Source organism: Postia placenta (genome assembly GCF_002117355.1).
Source record: "Postia placenta MAD-698-R-SB12 unplaced genomic scaffold POSPLAscaffold_20, whole genome shotgun sequence".
NCBI lineage: Eukaryota > Fungi > Basidiomycota > Agaricomycetes > Polyporales > Adustoporiaceae > Rhodonia > Rhodonia placenta.
In genome coordinates this window covers 630,171-652,341 of record NW_020169851.1, presented here as the reverse complement: position 1 = coordinate 652,341, position 22,171 = coordinate 630,171, and the positions used below count along the sequence as shown (strand labels likewise).

Genomic DNA, 22,171 nt, shown 5'->3' with positions numbered 1-22,171 from the left:
AACGAGAATATCGCCTTCTGCGATTGAGATCCCACGGATGTCCATCTGTATAATGCAAGAATCAATGATCAATCACGCGCCAGCACGGGACAGTGATAATCACCTCCATCTGGCTGAGCAGATTATAGCCGAAAATACCTTGCGCTCCTAGTCGCTCGCCCAACATGTGAAAGTGATGGGTCAGCAGTCGACACATTGTCGCCTTGAACACAACGCAGACGCCAGCTCTTGTTTCTGGCGAGAGCTCTTGTGACATGAACTGCTCCAGAGCGCGGGGTGCCCATGCCTCGAGTACGTATGCAATGGCAGTGGTGTATAGCACAGGGAGTTGCTGTGTCCGGAAGGAAATGATAGGAACCTTCTCCGGGCCCTTGCCCTGGACATGCCTCCGGAACGAGTAGTCAATACCTATTGTGGCGCCCATTTTGGCCGACGGGACTGCGGTGAGAGGGAGCGTCATAGACCCGATCGGGATTCGCCAGATGTACTTGCTGAGAAGAGCATGCGGGTCCTTCGGTGCTTCCAAGCTGTGTCCTAGGAACGCGGTGGAAGGTAACTTGACGCGGTGAAAAGACGTGACGGCGAAGTCTAATGGAGAACCTCCGCTGCGAGGCGGCAGCCGGACGGACTTGACCCCTTCGCACATTCCGTGCTCATCGGATGTACAAACTAAGAAGGGATGTACACCGCGATCCTCTCCATCGACGAACAACCGAGCAAAGACAATTGCCATTTTGGGATAACCGGGGACGGGAGTTGTTGGTGGCATAAACCTATCTCGTTGCATTATAGTTAAGTACAGAATCTGAGAAGGTATGACACTCACTTCATTGCGCTTTGAGTTGGTGTGTTGAGGATGAATCCATCTACGACCTTGGTCGCAGTTGTTTCTAGACGCGTGATGTCCAGACCATGTCCGATTTCGCTCAGCAAGAAATTGCCTATGATTTCTCCGCACAACGCTCGCTGGACCACAGGCAGTAAGTCCGGTCGTTTCGGCAGAAGGGGCGCTAACGTCCCCAGGAAGAGATTGACATGACACGCCAAGATGTTGTTGCAGCCTATATCCAGCACCAGGATAGGGTCCAATTGCATGTTCCAAAACCGCGGCGAACATCTGAGAATATCGTCGATGCTCAGATCTGTGTAGCCGGTTATGTCCGATATTGACTAGCACGAGCGATCGAACTACGACGTACTCCATGTGCGCAACACGACCCTAGTCCGCTCATATGCTAGCAGAACACGCTCATCAAGCGTGAGGAATTCGGCACGAGTGGTATACGCGGGGTGATCGTACAGTGCGTTCTTCATGGTGGGCTAATTGTCGATCTAGTGGAGAGCAAGAACTTTTAGTAGCTGACTGACGCCATACGCCCAGTTCTAGACTTGCTGATGGTGGCCACACCCTTCAACTAAGACTCGGGGATTGCCCCGAATGACAAGGCTTGTGTGTCTACGAGCCACAACAGCCCCACGCGGGACGAGACTCCTGGTTACACGCGCCCACACAGTATCATGTATCGGATCTTCGGGGACGCTCGTCGGTATCTCAGGTGAGCAGAGACTTGTGAAATGACCCACGTACAGTCGTCACCGGCGGACACATTGCCCTTATCGACTTCTCGAACATCCTGAATAGCATGAAGAATCCTTGCACGTTGTAATGCCGAGGCCCATCCCGCATTACTTCCGGGGTGCGTGTGACCTTGTTCGAAGATAATTGTGCCTCCGCTCCTGCCAACCTGCTGTTAGCACGCCTTCACTGCCCATTGTAAATGTGGATACTGCAACCCTATCAATTGTTGCCATGACTTTGCGACGGATCGAGCACCCTACGGACACTTGACATGCGTCTCCAATTCTGAACAGCAAGGGCGATGTATTGAAGACGCCTTCAATAGGTGGGGCTATATCGCCGTCAGGCCTGATAGATGCCGTCGTTCAAACCATGGACAGCCTAATGAGAGATGTCTATTCCACACCCTCTCGGCAGCCGAGAACTCCGCGCCAAAACACGCTGGTACCCATCTGTCATGCGTCGACGAGATCTTAGTCTCGATCCTGGTGCGCGGTCAGGCACTGGTGGCAAGTACTTAGCGGTACATATGCGTCGTCAGGGCATAAGTATGCATCAGCGTGCGTTCATGCATCTGTCGTCAGACAAGCTTGAATCACTCACGAGAGGAGGCGCATCGCAACCATCGCCAGCTGCATAGCCTTCATTAATTATGGCTACACAGAGCCTGAAACTGGGACTAGTACTGAGACGACAACTATTCGTCATTTGTTTACGACGCGACTCCCATTCCCATACAATCCGGAATGTTCGGCAAGACCACGAGATCATATGCGCACTATAGCGCATCCGGTGCTGCTCCGTGCATCGTTCCGCAAGACGTTAAACCTAAAGGAGATCAGCTCGTTAGCGGGGACTTAATGAAATATGACGTGCCAGAGCCTTAAAATCTGTTCTCCCATCCACGTTCTGATCGGCGAGCCTGCTCGAGTACGCCGATGCCCATTGCCGGTTCCCGAGCATTCATGGCTGCAATACAGTAGCTGTCGTACATACATTCGGGGGTTCGTATCAGAGGCAGACTTTGCGTACCCAGTAGGCAGCGTGGACTTCCGAGTATACTCGTCAATAATGATACAGTGTACATCCATAAATTACACGAAGTATGATGACATTGTACCCTATTTGCGGGTCTGGTCAGCACACGGACCACACCTGACAACGACCTCTGCATTGCGACGTGACATCTGCTCACCATTTTACGCTGCTTTAGCATCCCCTTGTCTCGCTCGTTCTCCTCTGCCGCATCATACACGGTGAAGCTTCGTCCTCCGTCCTCATGTATTGTCAAGATGGAGGCCATGTTCCCGCACCGATAGCAGTAATTTGGTGCCGACCACACTGTGACGAGCTGGTCGTCGAACATATACTTGTAGCCCTCTTGCACGAGCTGATGTGCCCGTGCTATAAGCGATAATGAGTTGACGTGATTGAACTGCATGGATGTTCGTTGTCAGTCCAGACGTGAGGGTGGTTAGTTGCGAACGGACACACTTCTCGCGTTACGTTACCACCGAATAACCATCCAGCTCCCCGTGGACTAATCGCCCAGTTGTCGATATCATCCGGATCGGACCACATGAGATCTGAAAGACGGGATAAATACCGCTCACATTGTGAGAGGACGGTTCCCTACCGCAGAATGCGCCTTCATGAGGGATCTCCTGCGCACGAGACAAAACTCTGATCTGGTCTAATGTTCGGATGTCTGGCGAAAGGCCTCCATGTACGCATAATGTCTCTCCGTCGATGATCTGAGAGAAGATGAGGACGTCAAATGTCAAGCACCGCGTAAATCACGTACCGCGGCAAGGTTGAGATAGTCGAAGACGCTACAGCATGCTTTCCACACCAACGCACTACCGTACTTCTGCTGACATTCGTCTGTAAAGCCATTTAACAATAACACGCAGCATATATGCGCATTCTCCGCACCATAGAAGCCATACACCTGCGTGATCTGTCTGCTCTCGTGGTTTCCGCGCAAAAGCGTCACCCTATCCGGGTGTCTTCCCGCCGAATGGTCAATTCCGTCCCCGCGCCCGACATCGCACAGCTTACTTGGCCTTCAAAACTAGCAGCAGTGAGACAGTCTCCAAGCTATAGTGCCCCCTGTCCACAAAGTCCCCCTGCATGCGTTTGAGCAGCCCTCCGCGGCATTGCGAGGAACACATACGTGCCATGAAGATGTAGCTCGTTTGTGGTACGTCCCCGCCCTTGCGCAGCAGCTCGAGCAGGTCCCAGAATTGCCCGTGGATGTCGCCGCAGATCGTGACGGGGCTCGAGACGGGCTGAATGTTGGATTCTTCCATGAGGATCGAGCGTACCCGCTCGCAGAGGGCCTTCATGTCGGGCTCGGCTAGATGTTGGCATTCTCTGAGTTGTTCTATCCAGCGGTCAGGTTCGAACGGGGACATGATGTCGTGCGGTTGGGAGAAACAGAGCAGTGACAACAGTCGGAAGAGTGGTGAATGAGCCGCGGCAAGTCGAATTGTAAGCCCGGGAATGACACAGTTGGTCGCCTATGTTAGATTTTTAAATACCGGTGATAGGATAGTCTAGGTATCAAAAATCGTTGGAGAAATGGACGGCTGCGAAAGGTTGGCGAGATAATTGGAGACGAGGACGAAGGACTTTCCAGATAGGCGCTATTCTCAACCAGTCGGTCTTCACTAGATGCTCCGTTATTGATTGGCATTGTAAGCCTTTCCCCGCTGCTCATTAAAGGATGTGGGTATTGTGATTAAATGCGCAACGCAGTCCACCTATACTATCTAATATGCAACGTGCTCTACAGGACTAGGAGAAAACAAGAATAGACGACGATGTCGGGTGAACTACGACCAACGGTCAAATGATTGGCTCGGAATCCACTACGAATGCACGGATGCCCCATTAATGCCGTTGACCCCATTGACCCCGTTACCTACACCATTGGTCTTACACTCAGCCCCAACGAAAGCCTTATACAACCGCTCGCACCGGTCGACTATCTCCTTTCCCTCTCCGGGATGATCTTCCCATTCCGTGACTGCTTCAACACCGATGCTCTCTGTACCCCACCGATCGTTCTGTGCACTGAACTTTGGAAACGCACCACCGTCGATGTACCGCGGTATATGCTCAATTGGGAGAAGCGTGAGGTTCGACGCGGCGATGGCCGCCTTGTACGTTGAGAAGAGGACGTTCGGCGAGCCGAGTAGGCGGCACTGCGGCTCTAATGTCAGAGATGCACATGTCGAATTGACTTTCGACGCAACGTACAAAGTAGAAGAAGAGAAGCATTAGCCATTCGAGGATGACAGGGCGTAGCAATTCCGCAGCCATCTTCGTCGCCGTGATACCAGGTGACACGAGCACATGCACAACCTTCCCGTCGTCTTCGCTACTTCGCCGCGCAAGCTCCCTCGACATGAGATCCAGCTGAAACTTAGATGCCTGGTACGAGGCATCCGTTTTAGTGAGCTGCCAGTCGTCGGCCGGGTTATATGCCGGAAGCACGTCAATCGACGTCGTCCAAAGCACTCTCGGAGGCGTTGAGCTCTTCGATGAGTACTTTGAGAGAAGCGGTTGTATTGAGCGGAACTGACAAGGAGTAAAGCGTCAAGACACAAATGACAATGAATCGCGGGACGTACCAGCGCGTAATGCCCAAAGACATTGCATTGCCAAACATAGCCCAGTCCATCAGTGCTCATAGTACCCGTCTTTTGTATGTTGAATGCAGGATGGTGTATGGCTCCTGTCGGTGATTCAAAGCATTGACGGAAAAACTTGGGGAAGTCTAGATGGCTGTACTTCGCAACGCCAGCATTGCATATTAAATGTGAGATATATGGGTACCTACGAGAACATGAGACTTCAAAGACCCATGACTCTGTGTTGCGCGGGTACACACTTTTGTGAGACTTCCCGCCCAAACTGCAGCACGCTCCGCGTCTCGCTGAGATCGAGCTTATGCGTTTCCAACTGCACTTTCTTCCGAAATTCCAGCGCATACTCGCGTGCGACCGAGTGTTCAGGTAGTGAGGCGATGTGCGCGTCGAGGAGTCCATAGAGTGCTGCTCTAGCATCATCCGCACGTTTCAGGTCGCGACACGCGAGAATGATATTGACCCCCGCTGCTGACGCGTTGTACTCGAATTCGCCTTGACCACTGCCAAGCTTGATGTCGAAGCGAGGGGTCGCGTCTGGCGGGTTGTGCTCGGAGAGCTGGACTAGTAGTCGGTGACAAACACCAAAACCGACCCCACTGCCACATCATGAGACAACAGACGCTCACTGCTAGAGTTGGCACTTACCCGTTTGCCCCTGTTACCACTATGATGAGCTGTGTATGAGCAAACTGAGCCATTCTGCTGGGTGTCCTCGGTGTTGCTGTAAGCCAGTACTTGTATGTGCTTTTGTCAGTTGTTGACGCAGTATGGGAAGTCGTATGATGAAGCGGCCGAGTCCGTCAAGGCCGGACTTGCGCTGCCGACTTATTCTTCTTGCTCAAAAGACTGTCAGAGGATGCAAGATACCGACTAAGACAGTGGTCCTAAGTAATATTGTGGTCTCCACCAGCTTGTGTCGAGCGTGAGATAGTAATATCAAAGTCGTCCGATCTCAACGCTTAGCAGCCTATTAGAGCAACGTATTCGTGACACCGCGTGACTACGCGCGCCGTGCTTGAGAGTGTTTTGACAGCACCAATGAACATTTTGCATGAGAGCTATAGGACTACGTTAAAGTTGAACAGAGAGCACAACATGGCCCGATCTCCTGGTCACGGCGGTACTTTGCTCTTTGCTCCCCTGTGGTTTTCTGCGACTCAAGAGAGGCGTGTCAAACAACTTTCGTGAACCACACTCGTGCTCTAGTATTCTCCGTCGCGCTCTCCCCATGATCGCGCGCGATTCCGCACCCGATCACAGCTCCTTCACGCACCTCACATTCCATCTCTTCCGCCGGCCGCCGGTCAGCGAATGGCGTGCGGTCACGCCCATACCCTCTCGGGTAGAGCGTCACGGGCTCGAGTAACTACCGACCCAAGAAGTGCTCAATGCGAAAATGACTTGCAAAGACTCGTGGCCAGGCCGCGTACAGCGTCGGGAGGTACCGCGTCGGCTGGTCGTACGCCGCAAAATCCCGGAGCACCGATGCGCACTCGCTGCTGTTGCTAGAAGGGGCGCATAGAGTGAATGTCCCGAACCCGGGGTTGTGGTACTGCCCTGCGTACACCTCCAGAGGAACATCACCGACGTGCGTCACCTCGGGCCAGACAGCGCTCTTTAGAGGGTCGATGCTCCAACATTCGCGGTGAGCGTCACTGTCCAACATCGATGTCTTGATTTTAGCAGAGAGTGGCACATTGGCTTTAGATGCGAGGTGTCGTCTAGAGATGTTCATCTTCATGGAAACCGGCGCGACGCCCAGCGTCGCAACAGGCATCTTCGTGGAGGGCTCTAAGCCGAGGAGTTTCTCGATGATTGCCTTGGCCACGCTCTCCTCGTGTTGGCACATATCCCCGTTGATGAGAGTTATCAGGCCAATCCTATCCCGGGGTAAGAGAGCGACGAATGCGCGAGAGCCGGACACACCGCCCAAGGCCACAGTCATCTACAAGTATATGAGGTCCTACAGTGCTTTGAAAAGGCAAGACACATACCTCGTGGCCATGGTCCATCCCACTTATCCAGCCCATGCCGCCGTCGATGCGAACGCCATCAGCGAGTGTTTCTGTAACTTGCACCTTCAGGGTCTCTGCAAACACGTCCCAAGGCAGTACGGTCTCGTTGGTGCTTGGATCTACGCCATGGTTCAACAGTACAGTGATCCACTTCGTCTAGCGTTATCGCAATCAATTTGTAGATTCTCACAGAACGGAGAGAGGGGCAACTAACCATATCTATTGCGCTGGAAATGAGCCCATGAGACCCTGCCATCACCTCCACCGCCGTCTCCGGAAGCCAGTACGGCACACGTCGCCCCGTATTAGTCCAGCCCTCGCTGAGGCGTCTTGAACGAGCGGCGGCGGCACCCGAGAACGTGCTTGTGGACATGTCGAGCGGAAGCAAGATGCGTTGTCGCACAAATTGCGTATATGGCATACTGGAGTAGATTGCGATGAGATGTGCACCGATTGTGTATACCTGTCGGAAAGGTGGGTTCAACGGTAAATAAAGCAACGACAGCTCCCGCAGGACGTACCGCGTGATCAATAGTCTTCTTCTCTCGAAATTTGGATTTAGGGATGAGATGGTGTAGCCTTTCTACTACGTCCAGAGCAGTATCTTCAATACTGAAGAATAGCTGATGACTGAGCAGGAATAGTAGTCAGAGCAGACTGCGCGCTGATAATGAGGCACGAGCGTCACATACGCCTCCAGTCCGACCATCTGCGCAAGTGCATCCCGCACGGTCATGCGTTCTTGCGCAACAGGGTCTTGTAGTATCCATTCCGAATGAAGGGGGAGTAATTCGCGTATGCGAGTGTCCCACGTAAGGGAATCGAGTCCTGGCGGAGCGGTGTAATGTTACGCGCATGCGCAAAATCATCGATTAGGACGGCCATCGACCCAGGGAGGAAGGACTTTGAGCATGTGCCAATGTTGAAGAGGGTCTGTTGGGGGTCAAAAACGTGAGCATCTGTATGCCATTCGCTGTCTGGGTCGACGAAGGAGGGTGTAGCCATCATAGGAGCGGTCCACGCTTATGGTAGAGACAGATTTTCAATGTTGAAGAGATGACTAGAGCATTAAAGCAGAAGTGCACTGGCGTGAGAGGGTCTGAGATGAACTCGAGGCTGCCTCCTCATATATCACCGTAGCTCTCGTGGCCACACTCAAGTCATGGCTGGATGACTGATCGCATATTGGCAAGTGGCAGATGAGCTCACATCGACAGCAGCCGGCTCTCCTTCCTCAGACATGGTCCCCCAGGAACCAAGGTCGGTATGGATTTCTCCATCGTCCGTCAGCCGCACAACGCCAACCGAAAGCCCGTGCACACGCCAATCTGCAAGGAGTCGATCGACATATGACGAGATGTCGGGCGTAATGGCCCAGCCAGACGCAGGTGTGCCGAGGAATCTATTGCGACTGCGTAGGTCCCAACGCGAGAGACCATTCAGCTCAGGAAATACTTCACTGAATGCAGGAAGGTAGGACAATTGAAGGTAGACGAGCGGAAGCGTAAGCGCGGCTAGCGCGAGACCGAGGAGCATGTCGTTCACGTTGCGCTGTGCTAGATCATCAGCTTGTTCTTGATGAAGACAGCGTGCAGCGGCGCCGGGAACGAGTCATCTCACTGCGAAGATGACAATCCTGGGAACATGATGAAGGTTATTGCACTGCCGCCATGTCCGAAGATGGAGTTCAGGCAGTTCTCGGTGCTCAGCTAGGAGAGATTGTGATCCAGGACCGCGTAATCGTGGCATTTATCATCGCGGGCATGATCGTTGTCCGGAGCCCAAGCATGCTCCGAATGGTTTCTTGAGAGCAGAATAGACAATTCTTTCAACTTGAGCTATGGTCGGCGAAGTAAGGACTGCCATCCTACGATCAATAGCGCGGCGACGAGGCAAGATGCTCGTACTAGCGCCGGGCGCAACTCAAGGCGCGATCAACTAGTTCGACCTCCGCCGCTTCCTCGCACTCATATTTAAAGCGCCGCCTACAAAAACAAATCTCGCACTAAGCCGACGCGTTGTTAGTTCTTTCCTTTCGGCAGAGTTCGTGTTTTCGAAGGGTCTCTGGACAACGGGGGTTTTCCCCGTGTGCAGACCTCTGATACTATGACCTTCTTGCGCATTGCGAGGACGGTCATAATATAGGGACAACGGATGCATGGTCGAGTTGAACCTTCTTGGTTATAAACAACCCAAACATGGAAGGTGACAACGAGTTTGCAGCTATCTCTTATGTCAACGCTCCCGTTCATGTGGTGCTCACCTACTCCACATTAGATCTTCGATTACCGCTGGTAATCCCATCTACATGGGTTCGTTGTTTCCCGCTGAGGTTCAAAGCCAAAATTAGCTTCGCGGGGCACCCACGTCTCCTCCGATGTTACTAAAAGATGACCAGAATGTCCGAGCGGCAGCGAACAACGCGTACTTTCTGCCGGTAGAGAGACGCTTCGTGTATTATGAACCTCACGGAAAGCTCAGTTCTTGACATCTACGCGTGTCTACAAGCTACGCGTCCCGAATCTCGCTCACATGTCTTCATACGCCATCATCGGAGGCTCTCGTGGAATAGGTCTAGAGCTAGTGCGCCAACTGGTATGTACGCAACAGGCGGATCACATCTTACACGGGCTGAGAGAAACACATAGTCTAACAACTCGGAGAATATTGTCTTCGTGACTGTACGGAACATAGCGACCTCAGTACATCTTTCCTCTTTCGTTTCTCAGTCTGGAAGGAAGAACGTGCACGTCCTGCAGGCGGATGTTATTGATCACCATGCCTTGAAGGTTGGCAATTGGTTTGTAGCTTCTTCTGAGTAGACCATCAGACTCAACGGATGCAGGTCGCAGCAGACAAGGTCTCAGAACTCACGGGCGGTACGCTGGATGTTCTGATACATAGCGCTGCGCGCATGGATCATACGTCTTTGTACCGCCGTCTCACCGACTAGTGAGCCTTTTCATCTGCGGCACTTTGCTCACTCGCGTCTAATGCGTCATCTTCCAGCGCCGATGACAATCAACTCGATGCTGATTTTACGGAAGCTGTAAGCGTTCACATGTCCCATCCATTTCAGGTCTGAGAGGAATCCAACAGTTCCGTGTGAATGTTCTTGGCATCGTACACTCCATAAATGCTTTCCTCCCCTTGCTTCGCAAAGGTGGTTTCAAGAAAATCCTTGTTATGAGCAGTGGCGCGGGTGACCGCGAGCTCGCGTGGAAGGCGCGCGTTGCTACTTCTGCAGCGTACGGGACGACGAAGGCCGCGGCGAACATGGTCATGACCAAGTATGCCGTGCTGCTAGAGAGCGAGGGGTTCACTGTGTTCGCCCTGAGTCCCGGCTACGTGGACACGACGGACACTGCCGTCGACCAGCGTAAGCCCCGCTTGTCTTTCTAAGAGAACCAGCTGACTGAAGACGGGAGTACTTTGTGTAGCGGACGAAGCAGGGAAGGCTGCACTAGACGAGATGCTGGAGAATATACGTAAAGTGTACCCCGGTTATGACCCAGCACCCGCCCCTCTCAGCCTTGCTGTAAAGTCGATCCTGATGGCTGTGCAGCAGGCGGACCCTTCTCAGAATGGGCAGTACTTACCCGCTCCACGGCTGACTTCCTAAAGATGTATGCACAACGCTCTTAGCTCTACGAGACTTTTGGCAAAACGCTGGGAAACATAATTTGATCAAGATGTGCCTTCACAGACCCTATTCCTCTGAAGCCGAAGAAAACACGCACCGAGATAGGTAGTGTGTATTCTTTCGTTCGTGCAATGTCATGTCATGGGGTCGTGCTACTTTGACTATGGCTAAACATGCGATGGTATTTGAGTGCCCAATGGGGTCTTAGACCTTAGACCTTGAACTACACTCAACGCTTCATCGGTATGTGCGAGGAATGGCAACGAGTGCGGACTGTTCGTTGTATATCGACCCACAACAAGTCCGAAGCAACGCTTCGGTGCGTGGCCCACCTATCCCGCGGGAGAGATGCATCGGCACCGAAGCACTGGTCGGTGATCCATCACACAGGTAACGCAACTGACGCGTCGTTGCGGCACAGAGGCATGCGGATCAAAGCAAGATAGTCAGATGGACGAAATGCCAAGTCATGTTATGGTGGCGCGTCGCGCGATAGCGTCCTTGGGCGACTGCTATGAATATATAAACAGTCCAGGAGCCCCAGCGCTGGCTGCAGTGACCTCACCGGTGAATCTTGTACATAGTCGACGCATTGAATCGTAACATGCCTTCGTACGCTGTCATTGGAGGCTCGCGCGGCATAGGCCTCGAGATCGTGCGTCAGCTGGTACGTGTACCTCGGCATCTGCTTGCCTACATTCACTCTACTCACTCAGAACCCGCAGTCCTCTGACTCTGAGAACACTGTGTTTGTGACCGTGCGCAGCCGAAGCGCCTCCACATACCTCGCGGACCTGGTCGCGAAAGCCAAGTATCGGAACATACACGTGCTGGAAGCCGACGTCATAGATCATCTCGCCCTGAAGGTGAGCAGGTCGTTATATTGCCTTTGTAAAAAATGATATAATATTGCACAGGCTGCTGCAGAGGAGATGGCGAAGGCCACTGGGGGGTCACTCGACGTCCTAATCAATAATGCTGCTAGGATGGAGCCAACCAATCTGTACAACGGTTTCTTCGACTAGTGCGTTCAGACTGACCCTCATCATGATATCGCTGAGATACTCATCGCTACGTTCGTAGCGAGGACGGAGATGCATTAGACACAGAATTTTTGGAGTCGATGAGCGCATTTGCTGTTTCTATGTGAATCGTGAACTCACCACAGCATTCACCATACAGTTCAAGGTCAATGTGCTTGGCTTCGTCCACTCGGTCAATGCCTTCCTCCCCCTTCTGCGTAAAGGGTCCACGAAGAAGATTGTGCTCATAGGAACTGAGGGCGGCGAGCGCGAATTCGTACGGGTGGCGCACCTGCACGGCATGTCTGCGTATGGTACGACAAAGGCGGCGGCACATATGGTAGTGGCTAAGTATGCCGTGCTGCTGGAGAGGGATGGGTTCATTGTCGCGTCGGTCGCCCCTGGGCTCGTAGACGTCTCCGCGACCGCCACAGGTGGATGTAGGTCGTTTACTCTCCTACACATCTGCGGCAGGATTGGGCTGATCACTGGAATCGTTCCTCTAGCCGGGCAGATTTGGAAGGAAGCGTTAGAGACACAGGAAGCGAAGATCCGCAAGGAGATCCCAGACTTCATGTTCCATGCCATATCTCCGGAAGATTCGGTGACAACAGTGCTTCGCACCATCGCAGCCCTCGATTTGTCACATTGTGGAAAATTCATAGGGCACAGGGAGCAGAAAGCCGCACAGAATTAAGAAGAAAACGGTTGATTTATGTGTAACAAGTAGTACGCTAATATGTCAATAGCGGTTACATCTTGGGTGTCGAAGCCTCAGTAGACAGTGTCAGGGTTGTATGCACTAGCTCATGTGCTGCACATACCACGTAGCGAGGTTACTTGGGCACTTGAACGAACATTATACAGCACTTATCACCTGAGTCGCCTTTCGCTCTGCATCATTTGCAACCCACCTCAGAAGCTATTATCATGGTATAATTTCGCTATCAAGTGAATCACATAATAACTGATGTTAGAATACACCCTGCGCTACAGTGAACTTAGTAGTCACTTTAGTATTCAGCACATATAGATAAGGAGATGTTCGTGGTAGGGTCGAATGTGCGTGAGCACCCACGATCGAACTTTTACGTGTCATGGTCGTCGCGTACCGATCGTCGTCGGTTGCACTCTGGCCCGGTCATGCTCTCGATGACCAAGTACCCGCGCGGAAGCTGAATAACAACAAGGCGGAAGACTTGTATATAGACATGCAGCGCGGATACAAATCGGCTGCTTACTGTACTTACCATAGCACAGCCCCGTCGCTCATGTATATAAGCTGCGAGTATTCGCTCGAGAATCCTCGCGAAGTCAACACCAGTAATTCTACCTCATAGTATTCTCTCTCGTGCGTCTCGTCTTCGACTCGATCACTCGACGAATGGCGCTCTGCCATTTAATATCGTATACTACTTCTCTTCTACTGAGGACCTCGGCTCTCGGCGCTGCGTCCCTCGCGCCGTACCTCGCACCCTCTCGTAGTCCTTACATTACAGCAGCAGTGAGCTTCTGGCGTATGAGTCCTGCAACGTGTGAGTTTATCTCTTGAGGTAAGCATTTTTGGAAGATCCAGACTTCAATCGTTCGGGAAGAGTCGATGATTTACGGGTAACGGCAGAGCGAAATCATAGATCCATGTGCAATGGGAATTTTTGAAGTGTCAGGGGTGTCAGAGTCGCTTATTACGTGGTCTGCAATTTGCGACCGTGGTGGCAGCTTGAAGCAATTACACGCGCTGACACATTGAGAGCTTAAATGGGATAATCAGATGTTATTCGAACAAGGTGTTGATTCCTCGTCAAACCTCTGAATCAATGAATTAGATGTTGCGCTCTACAACTGTGCCCTTCATGTACTCGTACCTTCAATATCGCACTTTCATGAATACGAAAATAGATAATGTCATCCGATTACGCAATCTGGTCATTTCACCTACCGCATCTGTCAAACAAAGATTTCACACCGGCCCACACAATTAGAAACAGCCCTCCCTCGCCATGGATTGTTTTGAACATCCGACCACTGACTTTGGGGCCTCTACAGAGCCTATGATAAATGCATTCAGCAAATTCTATTGTGTTTCCTCAGCTAGTCAGCCTCAGTGAACTTTCAGCTTAATGCGCACTCGAAATGCGCTTGAAGTCGTGATTATGTAACACAAGCACCCCTGAAGGGTCTGCTAGCGTACACTCGAAGCAATAAGACATTTATTCTATTTCTCAATGTCCACCCAATCAAATGTCAAACCGCGGGTGAGGCTGCAAAGTTGATATCAAGGGTAGCTACGGCGGGCGCCCCACTTACTTATCTGATTTGACCGATTTGCGATCCCGGATGACATTATCTACTCACGCTTCATGAATGTATTGTGCATGGGCCAACTCGAATGCATTGTGATTTTGAGGTGAGCAACAGGTCGGAGTAGAAAAATATCATATAATTACGTGAGAAGGCTAGGCATTTGGTGTATGATAAGTTGTAAAATTAAGCTACCCGGAGATTAGCGGTCTCAACAAGCCCAAATACTGATTAGGTGAATTCACTTTCCTTTGAAATGGTATTTGATTTTGTGGACCAAAAAAACCCGAATGCTGCATGCAGTGGTAGCTACTTGCTTGTCCATTTCTACTTCTTTCACCTAGACCCATATTTGTGGAAGATTACAAGGGCGCGTGGATAAAATTTTCTGCGAATTTATAGCTATGGCATGCGTTACATTGCAGAAAGTATCTAACTCGAGGCTGATAACTACGCGTGAGGTAGCTTAGCAGCGGAACTCTATCGAGGGGAGCCATAACGAGTTGCTCGAAGCGCCTAGTGGACAGTGAGCCACCCCCTCCTTCACCCGCACAACGGTAGAGGTCGCATTGTATCATCCATAGATTATCAACTGATGGTTGCTGACAGGTGACTATAGTGCACATGCTCGTTAAGGCAGCTGCCTCACATGGCACGCGGGAAACTTTGCTTCCATACTCATCGCATTCTAAATGGATGCGAAGCCCGAGATCTTTATGGTTGCAAGACACTGTCGGGTCTCGGATGTGAAAAACAGCGCATATAAGGCTACTCGAGCAGCGGCTCCTAACTCGTGGTCGCGATGGTCATGTTGCGCCAGCTCCTTCCCGCCCTCCTCACTGCACTCCCCGCATTCTCTGCCTCTGCAGCGGATTGGCAGCAGCGGTCCATCTACCAGGTGCGTGGGATCTGGAATGCCTCCGCCGCCTGAACCTTATAAGGTTATAGCTCGTCACGGACAGATTCGCCACCACCAATGGCTCCTATCCTTCTTGCGATACCGAAGACCGAGTCTACTGCGGCGGGACTTGGCAAGGGGTTATTAGACAGCTCGATTACATCCAGAACATGGGGTTTGACGCTATCTGGATCTCTCCCATTGTGGCAAACTTAGAAGGCAGCACCGGCGATGGTGAATCATATCATGGGTGAGGAGGCTGAAACCTTTCTACATATCAAAGTTTTGCTAGCCCTTTGTCTGCTGCTTTGCCTACTGCACGTATACGCGACTTCCCTGGCGTCTACTGCATTCTTCGGTGATGCGGTGGTAATTGTTACCATTGTCACCACAAGTTCTCAAATGCCATTTTCTATGGTGCATAACAAATGTGATGATTGCACCTAATACTTTCACAGATACTGGACTGTGGACCAAAATTCCCTTAATAGCCACTTCGGCAACGAATCTGACCTTCTCGAGCTCAGCTCTCAGCTGCACTCGCGCGGGATGTACCTCATGCTCGACGTTGTGGTGAACCACATGGCCGCGGACACGCTGCCTCCGGACTATGTGCTTTTCGCGCCATTCAACGCCGAGTCAGATTTCCACACCTTCTGCTGGATCACTAACTACAACAACCAGACGAATGTCGAGCAGTGCTGGCTCGGCGACGACAACGTGCCGCTTGCGGACTGTGATACCGAGAGCGACTACGTCATCGACTTCTTCTACAAGTGGATCGGCGACCTCGTCGCAAACTACAGCGCGGATGGCCTGCGCATCGATACTGTGAAGCATGTGCGCTCGGATTTCTGGCCTGGGTTTGCAGAGGCTGCAGGTGTGTTTACGATTGGCGAAGTATTAGACGGCGACGTTGACTACGTCAGTACCTACACCGGTGAGGAACGTTCACTCCGAGGTAGCCGAAGCGCATTAACGTTTACCAATCACCGCGAACAGAGGTGCTAGACGCTGTCCTCGACTATCCGACGTACTACCAGCTATTTTATGCGTTCGAATCCACCAGCGGCTCGCTCTCGAATCTCGTGTCCTGGGTGCAACAGTCCCAGTCGACGTACAAAAACGGCGAGTTCATGACCGGCTCGTTCCTCGAGAACCAGGACAACCCGCGATTCCAGTCCGTCCAGACTGACCAGGCGGTGAGCTAATGGTGCTCTCACGGCGGGACTGGGATCTTACACAGGTTCACATCTTCTGTGTAGCTCGTGTCGAACGCGATCTCTTGGCCATTCATTCAGGACGGCATCCCTATTTTGTACTACGGCCAAGAACAAGGGTACACGGGTAGCAACGACCCTTATAATCGAGAAGCGTAGGTCTCTGCCGAGCATAGAGACAGTTATGAGCTGAGAGATCTGATTGCGAACGTATGCAGTCTCTGGCTCTCCGGCTACGTCGAGGACAAACCGCTCGTCAAGCTTGTCCGTACTCTCAACGCCGCGCGCAAGGCTGCTATTGCTGCCAGCAGCGACTACCTCTCCACTGTGGTACGTGTCCCTCCCATGAGCTGCTCACCTGCTCCCGTCCGCTGATTCTCGAGGATGCTCGGCAGTTGACGTTCCCGTCCGTTACGAGCTCGACGCTTGCGGTGTACAAACAGCCTATGCTCGCGCTGCTGACGAACGGCGGAAGCAGCTCAACGCCCTCGTGGAGTGTCTCGTCGACGGACTACTCCAACGGCGAGGAACTCATCAATGTCCTGACATGCGACACACTCACTGCGGGCTCTAATGGGGCGGTGAGCGTGACTGGCTCTGAGGGCATGCCGCAGGTGTGTTGCCATGAGTGCTTCTGTGGCTGTCATAGTCATAGCTGACCGCGAGTCTGCAATGTAGATACTCTTGCCAACGAGCGTGTTCAACGTGACGTACTGCAACGAACTGCTCAGTACATATTGAAAGGAATCAGCAGCAGGGCTCGTATCCTTTGTGATCTACCATTACCTAGTCCTTCGTGTTTTCCATATAAGCGCTCAAACACGATTGCAGAAAATAAATGTCTTCATAGTTTGTTACATCAAGCAAACCGCACACTGCACAACACTGATATTTTTCCACGCTGTGCTCCATACAGTCTGCGTCCTCCCACGTATCGTCTCAGTCCCTGGCCTTATTGATGTCCACCTAGCCATCATCCGAGTCGGAAGCTGTTACAAGCCTCTCTGCTGTGATCCGGTTAGTGCTGAATCAGTATGGCTTCATATCTGGCAGTGCCTTACTCTTCAAGGAGATCTACGAAGGAGAGTATCATTGAATCACGCAGGCGGAAGATCTGCACCTTGACGCGTTCTCATTCGATTTTGACGTAGCCACAAAGTTTTTAATCCGTTTTAAGACTAGCTCAAACCTGTAGACTCAGGCTACACAAGGAGTACTGTTCAATAATGCACTGCGTGCAGCAGCCAATCTTTTGGTACAAAAGATTGAATTAAGAGTGAAAGAAGAGTGAAACAATATCACAATATAATGATTTTGTAATTACTCATTTGGTTCTTTTTTCAATCTTTCTGGAGCCTTTATGGACTTTTGTTTACATCGATAAGATCAAATAGGTGCTATTCACTTTCCATTCGATCTAAATTCGATCTTTTGGGCAACAAGATCAATCATTGCATGTAGTGGTTGAGTGTTGATACAAGACATCAAAATGCCATAACGACACCGAATGGCGTCTCGTACTGGCCATTTGTGGCTGAGAAGTGTGGCGCGGCAGTAGGACCCCGGCCAGAGCTCCCAAACCGCTCGCCCTTATTCGGACAATAAGTTTTGCCCACGTGGTACCCGATTTTGATGCCCAGTGTGGCGGCAACAACGAACTGCTCTTGCTCTTCATTTCGAATTTCTGACTATGTTCTAAGCTCGGTGGATGTGCACTCCACACAATAGCTCTGCACTATGAACGACCTTGATGTAATTGAGATTCCTTCCTCGCCGGAACCCGAGGCTCGTCGCTTGCGTTCAAGACCAAGGAGGACACAGGTACCTGCACCTCCTGAAGAGGTTATCGAGCTCTCGGACTCTGACGATGGCGTTGGTTCTTCATCACGCAAACAAAGACCACGCGAGAGGCCTGTAGAAGTATCCGCAGGTCCGTCCGGGGCAGACGAACAGACAAACATTACACACAAGAAGGCGTCGAGGGCGAATGCGCTTTCTGTCAATGACGGCATCCAGGATCCAGCCCCGGGCAAAGAAGAAAAGATTGGGCTATTTCTCCCTGATACGGATGACGAAAAGGACTTGCAGTTCGCTGGTCCTTCCATGAAAGCGGCTGTGGCACCACCTCTGCCTGCGTTAGAACTTGAGGCCGCCGCATCGCTTCCCCCTTCCAGGCCTGGTGCACTGCTCGAGAATGTGGCCGTTGAGGCCGATGATTTTGATGGATTCGTAGCGCAAGTGCTAGAAATCATTCCTAATGTGCTTCCTGAGCACGCTCGCAAGCTGATCGAAGAGCACTACCCTTCGCGTAAAGGGCAGGTCGTCGAGACCGTGCTTCACTTGCTGTTTGAAGACCCTTCTTACCCAAAGTCTGATCCAAAGGGGAAGCGAAAGCTCTCTGAAATGGCGGGCAGCGCCAATGATGAGCAGAGAAATACGAAGGTCAAGTTGGATTTTGGGTGCAAGGATCGGGAGCGCGAGGGGGGGCCGTTTTACATTAATAATGCTATGGTATGTCAAATGCGTGCAAATTTCAGGCTATCCGCGTTGACTTCATTCTGTAGCAACAATTGTACGCTGATTTCCCGAGAATACCGGTCGCGCATGTGCGGGGGCGATTCTTTGCGAATAACTCGCTGTACGCTCCAACGTACCTTTCGTTACATGAAGAAGCCAAGAAGCAGCCATTGCCGTACAAGCTGAAGCCGGCATGCCGGCATGGCAAAGGCAAAGGTGTCCTGCGACATGATGCAGAACTTGTGAAGGAAATGGAGTGGGTGCAGCTCCGATTGCAGGAAGAGCCTAGTGCACAGGCAGCTGATCAAGGGGAAGAAGACGAGGAGAACAGTATCGAGTGTGGCTGCTGCTTCTCGATATACCCCTTCGTACGCTGCCGCAATCCGTTCACCCCATCCGCGCTAATGGCTCTTTTGTTATAGGAGAAGATGATACAATGTCCCGAGGCACACCTCTTTTGTACAGACTGCATCATTTCATATGCGTCGACGCTGCTGGGAAGCCACGACGCACGCATCGCGTGCATGGATCAGTCTGGCTGCAAGGAGCTGTTCCCTGAATCGGAGCTACGACGAGTGCTGCCGCCTAAACTGGTCGGGTTGTATGATCGCGTGTGCCAACGGCGCGATATTGAGGCGGCGGGACTGGAGAACCTCGAGGAGTGCCCGTTCTGCGAGTACAAGTGCGTGATCGATAACCCACAGGAGAAGCTCTTTCGGTGCGAGAACGCGGATTGCATGGCGGTGACGTGCCGCGAGTGTAAGAAGGCTGTAGGTCGATGGTTATGTCCACGCACCAAGATAAACATTGACGTGTTCGGCTCTGTCTAGGACCACTTGCCGAGGAGCTGCAAAGGTAAGCATGTCATTTGTCTTTGGTTTTTCGTGAAGTTATGACCGATTTGGTAGAGGTTGAAGAGGACAAGAAGCTCGATGTACGACATGCCATTGAAGAAGCTATGAGTAAGTCTATGCCTTCGATTGGATTTTTGGCACCAGGATTCACTATCTCGCAGCTCGCGCTTTAATGAGGAATTGCCCGAAATGTTCGAAAGGTACGCTGTCAATCGCCCACAAGATCATCCTCACTAGACGATCCGCCCAATACAATTTGATTTTTCTTCACAGCTTTTATCAAGGAACAAGGCGTGCGTATACTCAACTCCTCTGTCTGAATTCCTTGTAGTAACCTTAGTGTAGTGTAACAAGATGACATGTCCCAACTGCGCAACGATGTCATGCTACATATGTCGCAAGGTCGTCACCGGTTACTATCATTTTAGCAATGTGAGCGCATACCGTCTGATCCTCGATTCCCCTGCTTACATGTACTCTCTACCAGCCTCCCCCGTACACCGGACAAGCAAATCCAAAAAAGTGCCAGTTATGGGATCCCGTCGAGCAGCGACATAGCGAGGAGGTGAGTATCTTCGTGGACCGATCACTTTGCTGGCGCATGACACGCTACGCCACATAGGTCACCGCAGCTGCCAAGAAGGCTGTGGAGGAGTTCAAGCGGAGCCATCCCGAGCTTACGGACGAAGATCTGCATGTCGACCTACCCCCTCCTCCGGTAGCTGGCCCCTCAAACGCTGCTCGGCCAGTTGCTGTCGCCGGCGCCCTGCCGAACGTCGTGCGTAATCCGATCGCTGCCGCGGCTCATTATGGACGGCAACTAGCCAACGTGTTCCTCGGCGATCCGCTGCAGGCACCGGCGGTGGGGGGCGCTGTATACAACCTCCACGTGAACTTCAACGCACCGCAGGTATATCCTGGCATTCCTGCCATAGGTATGCCTGCTGTTGGCGTTGGACCCGTCATGCCACCTCCAATTCCCCAACCCCCACATCCCGCGCGCCCAGCGGCGCGTGCTCCCAGGCGTGCCAGGGCTAGGAGAAGAGCGTAATCTATTTTTCAGGGCGGTAGATCCTTGGCGTTTGTGCTATTTTGGATTTTGTGTTGCGCAAATTGGACATAGCACTACTTCATGCATGAGGTCTTACATCGGCTGCTGCGTTGAGCGCGCCTGCTGGCGACGTAGCTGTGTCAATACCATCTTTCGAGAATAACCCATGTGTTAGGGAAATGACTACGTCTCGGCGACGCTGCACTGCTTGTCTGTGTCATCGACAAAATATCTTGTTGCGCTCAACATGCAGAAAGACCCAGATTGAGGGAGTTGATGGGTTCTGCACTATCACTACGGAGCTTATTGAGATCAAAAGCTTGAGAATTGGTGACATGGTGATCCACTTTTTTGCGTCCACGCTTGGAAGAAACCTCTGTGAAAAGTGTAAGGAATGGCCACAGCCTCGCCTGTTTTGCTGATCCGCAGGTTGTACAAAACCTGATCAGTAAAATGACCGACGCAGGGGTCGAACCTGCAATCTCCTGATACCATTTCGTCTTGAATCGTAGTCAGACGCGATGCCATTTCGCCAGTCGGCCGATGCTGAGAAATAAACTGTGTGCTAATTGAATACGCGGAAGTCCTCAGCCACCCAAAATGGCCACGTGATTACTTCCGCAAAGCGCTAGATCACCACTAATAGTAAGTCTATACCATGAATCCTTGCTGCTTAGATTTTTTCGGTATAATCTTTGAAGAGACTGTGTAGGCAAGCGTTCGCCGACCATCATGCCCAACCCGAACGGTTGTAAGTTACCTTTTCGTAGTCTTTCGTGTTCTTGTTCTTGACTGTAGCATGTTGATATAGTCGTCGGCGCTGCGCCACAAAGTGGAACAATTTCATCGAGGTCAAACTCGCCGCTTTTGTAGCCAATCCTGCCGTATCTTGTTTCATATGTCTCATTACCATTCCTAGGGAAAGACTATGGACGAGCCTGACTATCTTGTAGTACCGTAACTTTTCCAACGCCAGCGTAACGCTTTAGCACGCTCAGCCACAGTCGCAAAGCTACAAATGTCGCCACTCCGGCGATCTACGTTTTTTCGCCGATTCATCTCGCCTTGATCATGGCATTGGTCAAACACATTCCCCCCTGTCCAATGCCATGACCAACTCACATCACAGCTTTGGTACAGCTGTTGGTACTGCCCCAAAACATTCACCTTTAGTTTTTGCCAATCCATGTGCATCTCAATTCCTTGCCCGAGAGATTCCATGAGAATATATCGCGTAATTGACCAATCACCAGTGGAGACTTCGCAGGCGAAAGCCTCGTTTATGATGGAAAAGAAAGATAGCTCTCATGATGAAGTCGTCACAAGAACATACACGAGCATCAGCACTCCACGGCAACACACAGCGAATGAGCAGAGCATTACGCAGTGTCCTTGATTCCCAAGAACAGCAGTCC

At 51.7% G+C, this 22,171-nt stretch overlaps 7 protein-coding genes and 1 non-coding gene across 8 annotated transcripts; 4 read left to right on the top strand and 4 right to left on the bottom strand.

Moving 5' to 3' along the window:
* Nucleotides 1-408: 408 nt before the first annotated feature.
* POSPLADRAFT_1158103 (hypothetical protein) lies at nucleotides 409-3,996 on the bottom strand (the record flags this gene model as incomplete). Its single annotated transcript, XM_024487280.1, has 7 exons — nucleotides 409-438; nucleotides 2,775-3,014; nucleotides 3,074-3,165; nucleotides 3,216-3,333; nucleotides 3,384-3,463; nucleotides 3,515-3,588; nucleotides 3,641-3,996. 7 exons carry the CDS (start codon nucleotides 3,994-3,996, stop codon nucleotides 409-411), a joined length of 990 nt encoding a protein of 329 aa, XP_024333822.1.
* A 309-nt stretch (nucleotides 3,997-4,305) lies between these two features.
* On the bottom strand, nucleotides 4,306-6,120 carry POSPLADRAFT_1041828 (hypothetical protein). The gene is made up of 5 exons (XM_024477982.1): nucleotides 5,881-6,120; nucleotides 5,478-5,831; nucleotides 5,218-5,422; nucleotides 4,844-5,164; nucleotides 4,306-4,788 (listed from the first exon to the last, which is right to left on the bottom strand). Exons 1-5 carry the CDS (start codon nucleotides 5,931-5,933, stop codon nucleotides 4,453-4,455), a joined length of 1,269 nt encoding a protein of 422 aa, XP_024333821.1. The 5' UTR covers nucleotides 5,934-6,120; the 3' UTR covers nucleotides 4,306-4,452.
* Nucleotides 6,121-6,263: 143 nt separating this feature from the next.
* On the bottom strand, nucleotides 6,264-8,786 carry POSPLADRAFT_1076477 (hypothetical protein; the record flags this gene model as incomplete). Its single annotated transcript, XM_024482922.1, has 7 exons — nucleotides 6,264-7,180; nucleotides 7,230-7,406; nucleotides 7,465-7,713; nucleotides 7,772-7,880; nucleotides 7,943-8,006; nucleotides 8,063-8,183; nucleotides 8,460-8,786. 7 exons carry the CDS (start codon nucleotides 8,784-8,786, stop codon nucleotides 6,602-6,604), a joined length of 1,626 nt encoding a protein of 541 aa, XP_024333820.1. The 3' UTR covers nucleotides 6,264-6,601.
* A 996-nt stretch (nucleotides 8,787-9,782) lies between these two features.
* On the top strand, nucleotides 9,783-10,872 carry POSPLADRAFT_1050409 (hypothetical protein; the record flags this gene model as incomplete). Its single annotated transcript, XM_024479977.1, has 6 exons — nucleotides 9,783-9,845; nucleotides 9,980-10,039; nucleotides 10,096-10,202; nucleotides 10,260-10,299; nucleotides 10,350-10,629; nucleotides 10,691-10,872. 6 exons carry the CDS (start codon nucleotides 9,783-9,785, stop codon nucleotides 10,870-10,872), a joined length of 732 nt encoding a protein of 243 aa, XP_024333819.1.
* A 625-nt stretch (nucleotides 10,873-11,497) lies between these two features.
* POSPLADRAFT_1157867 (hypothetical protein) lies at nucleotides 11,498-12,612 on the top strand (the record flags this gene model as incomplete). The annotated part of the gene is made up of 6 exons (XM_024487247.1): nucleotides 11,498-11,560; nucleotides 11,619-11,759; nucleotides 11,811-11,917; nucleotides 11,977-12,031; nucleotides 12,076-12,355; nucleotides 12,422-12,612. 6 exons carry the CDS (start codon nucleotides 11,498-11,500, stop codon nucleotides 12,610-12,612), a joined length of 837 nt encoding a protein of 278 aa, XP_024333818.1.
* A 2,412-nt stretch (nucleotides 12,613-15,024) lies between these two features.
* POSPLADRAFT_1062176 (glycoside hydrolase family 13 protein) lies at nucleotides 15,025-17,075 on the top strand (the record flags this gene model as incomplete). The annotated part of the gene is made up of 8 exons (XM_024481484.1): nucleotides 15,025-15,114; nucleotides 15,165-15,364; nucleotides 15,573-16,054; nucleotides 16,117-16,316; nucleotides 16,380-16,489; nucleotides 16,553-16,664; nucleotides 16,730-16,948; nucleotides 17,013-17,075. The coding sequence occupies 8 exons, from the start codon at nucleotides 15,025-15,027 to the stop codon at nucleotides 17,073-17,075; spliced, it is 1,476 nt and encodes a 491-aa protein (XP_024333817.1).
* A 1,362-nt stretch (nucleotides 17,076-18,437) lies between these two features.
* On the top strand, nucleotides 18,438-20,756 carry POSPLADRAFT_1158127 (hypothetical protein; the record flags this gene model as incomplete). Its single annotated transcript, XM_024487284.1, has 10 exons — nucleotides 18,438-18,845; nucleotides 18,899-19,219; nucleotides 19,274-19,621; nucleotides 19,682-19,706; nucleotides 19,760-19,813; nucleotides 19,867-19,905; nucleotides 19,979-19,998; nucleotides 20,051-20,137; nucleotides 20,193-20,270; nucleotides 20,328-20,756. 10 exons carry the CDS (start codon nucleotides 18,438-18,440, stop codon nucleotides 20,754-20,756), a joined length of 1,809 nt encoding a protein of 602 aa, XP_024333816.1.
* Nucleotides 20,757-21,210: 454 nt separating this feature from the next.
* On the bottom strand, nucleotides 21,211-21,298 carry POSPLADRAFT_t161. Its single transcript has one exon. It is a non-coding gene; the product is annotated as a tRNA-Arg (tRNA).
* Between the last annotated feature and the right edge of the window lie 873 nt (nucleotides 21,299-22,171).

What these genes read in the sequence shown, in the direction of transcription:
- POSPLADRAFT_1041828 (XM_024477982.1), bottom strand. Translation starts at nt 5,933, where the DNA reads ATGGCTCAGTTTGCTCATACACAGCTCATCATAGTGGTAACAGGGGCA. An exon ending in GTGGTAACAGGGGCAAACGG is followed by an intron (nt 5,832 to 5,880) that starts GTAAGTGCCAAC and finishes ATGATGTGGCAG; the next exon opens with TGGGGTCGGTTTTGGTGTTT. An exon ending in TCTTTGGGCATTACGCGCTG is followed by an intron (nt 5,165 to 5,217) that starts GTACGTCCCGCG and finishes ACTCCTTGTCAG; the next exon opens with TTCCGCTCAATACAACCGCT.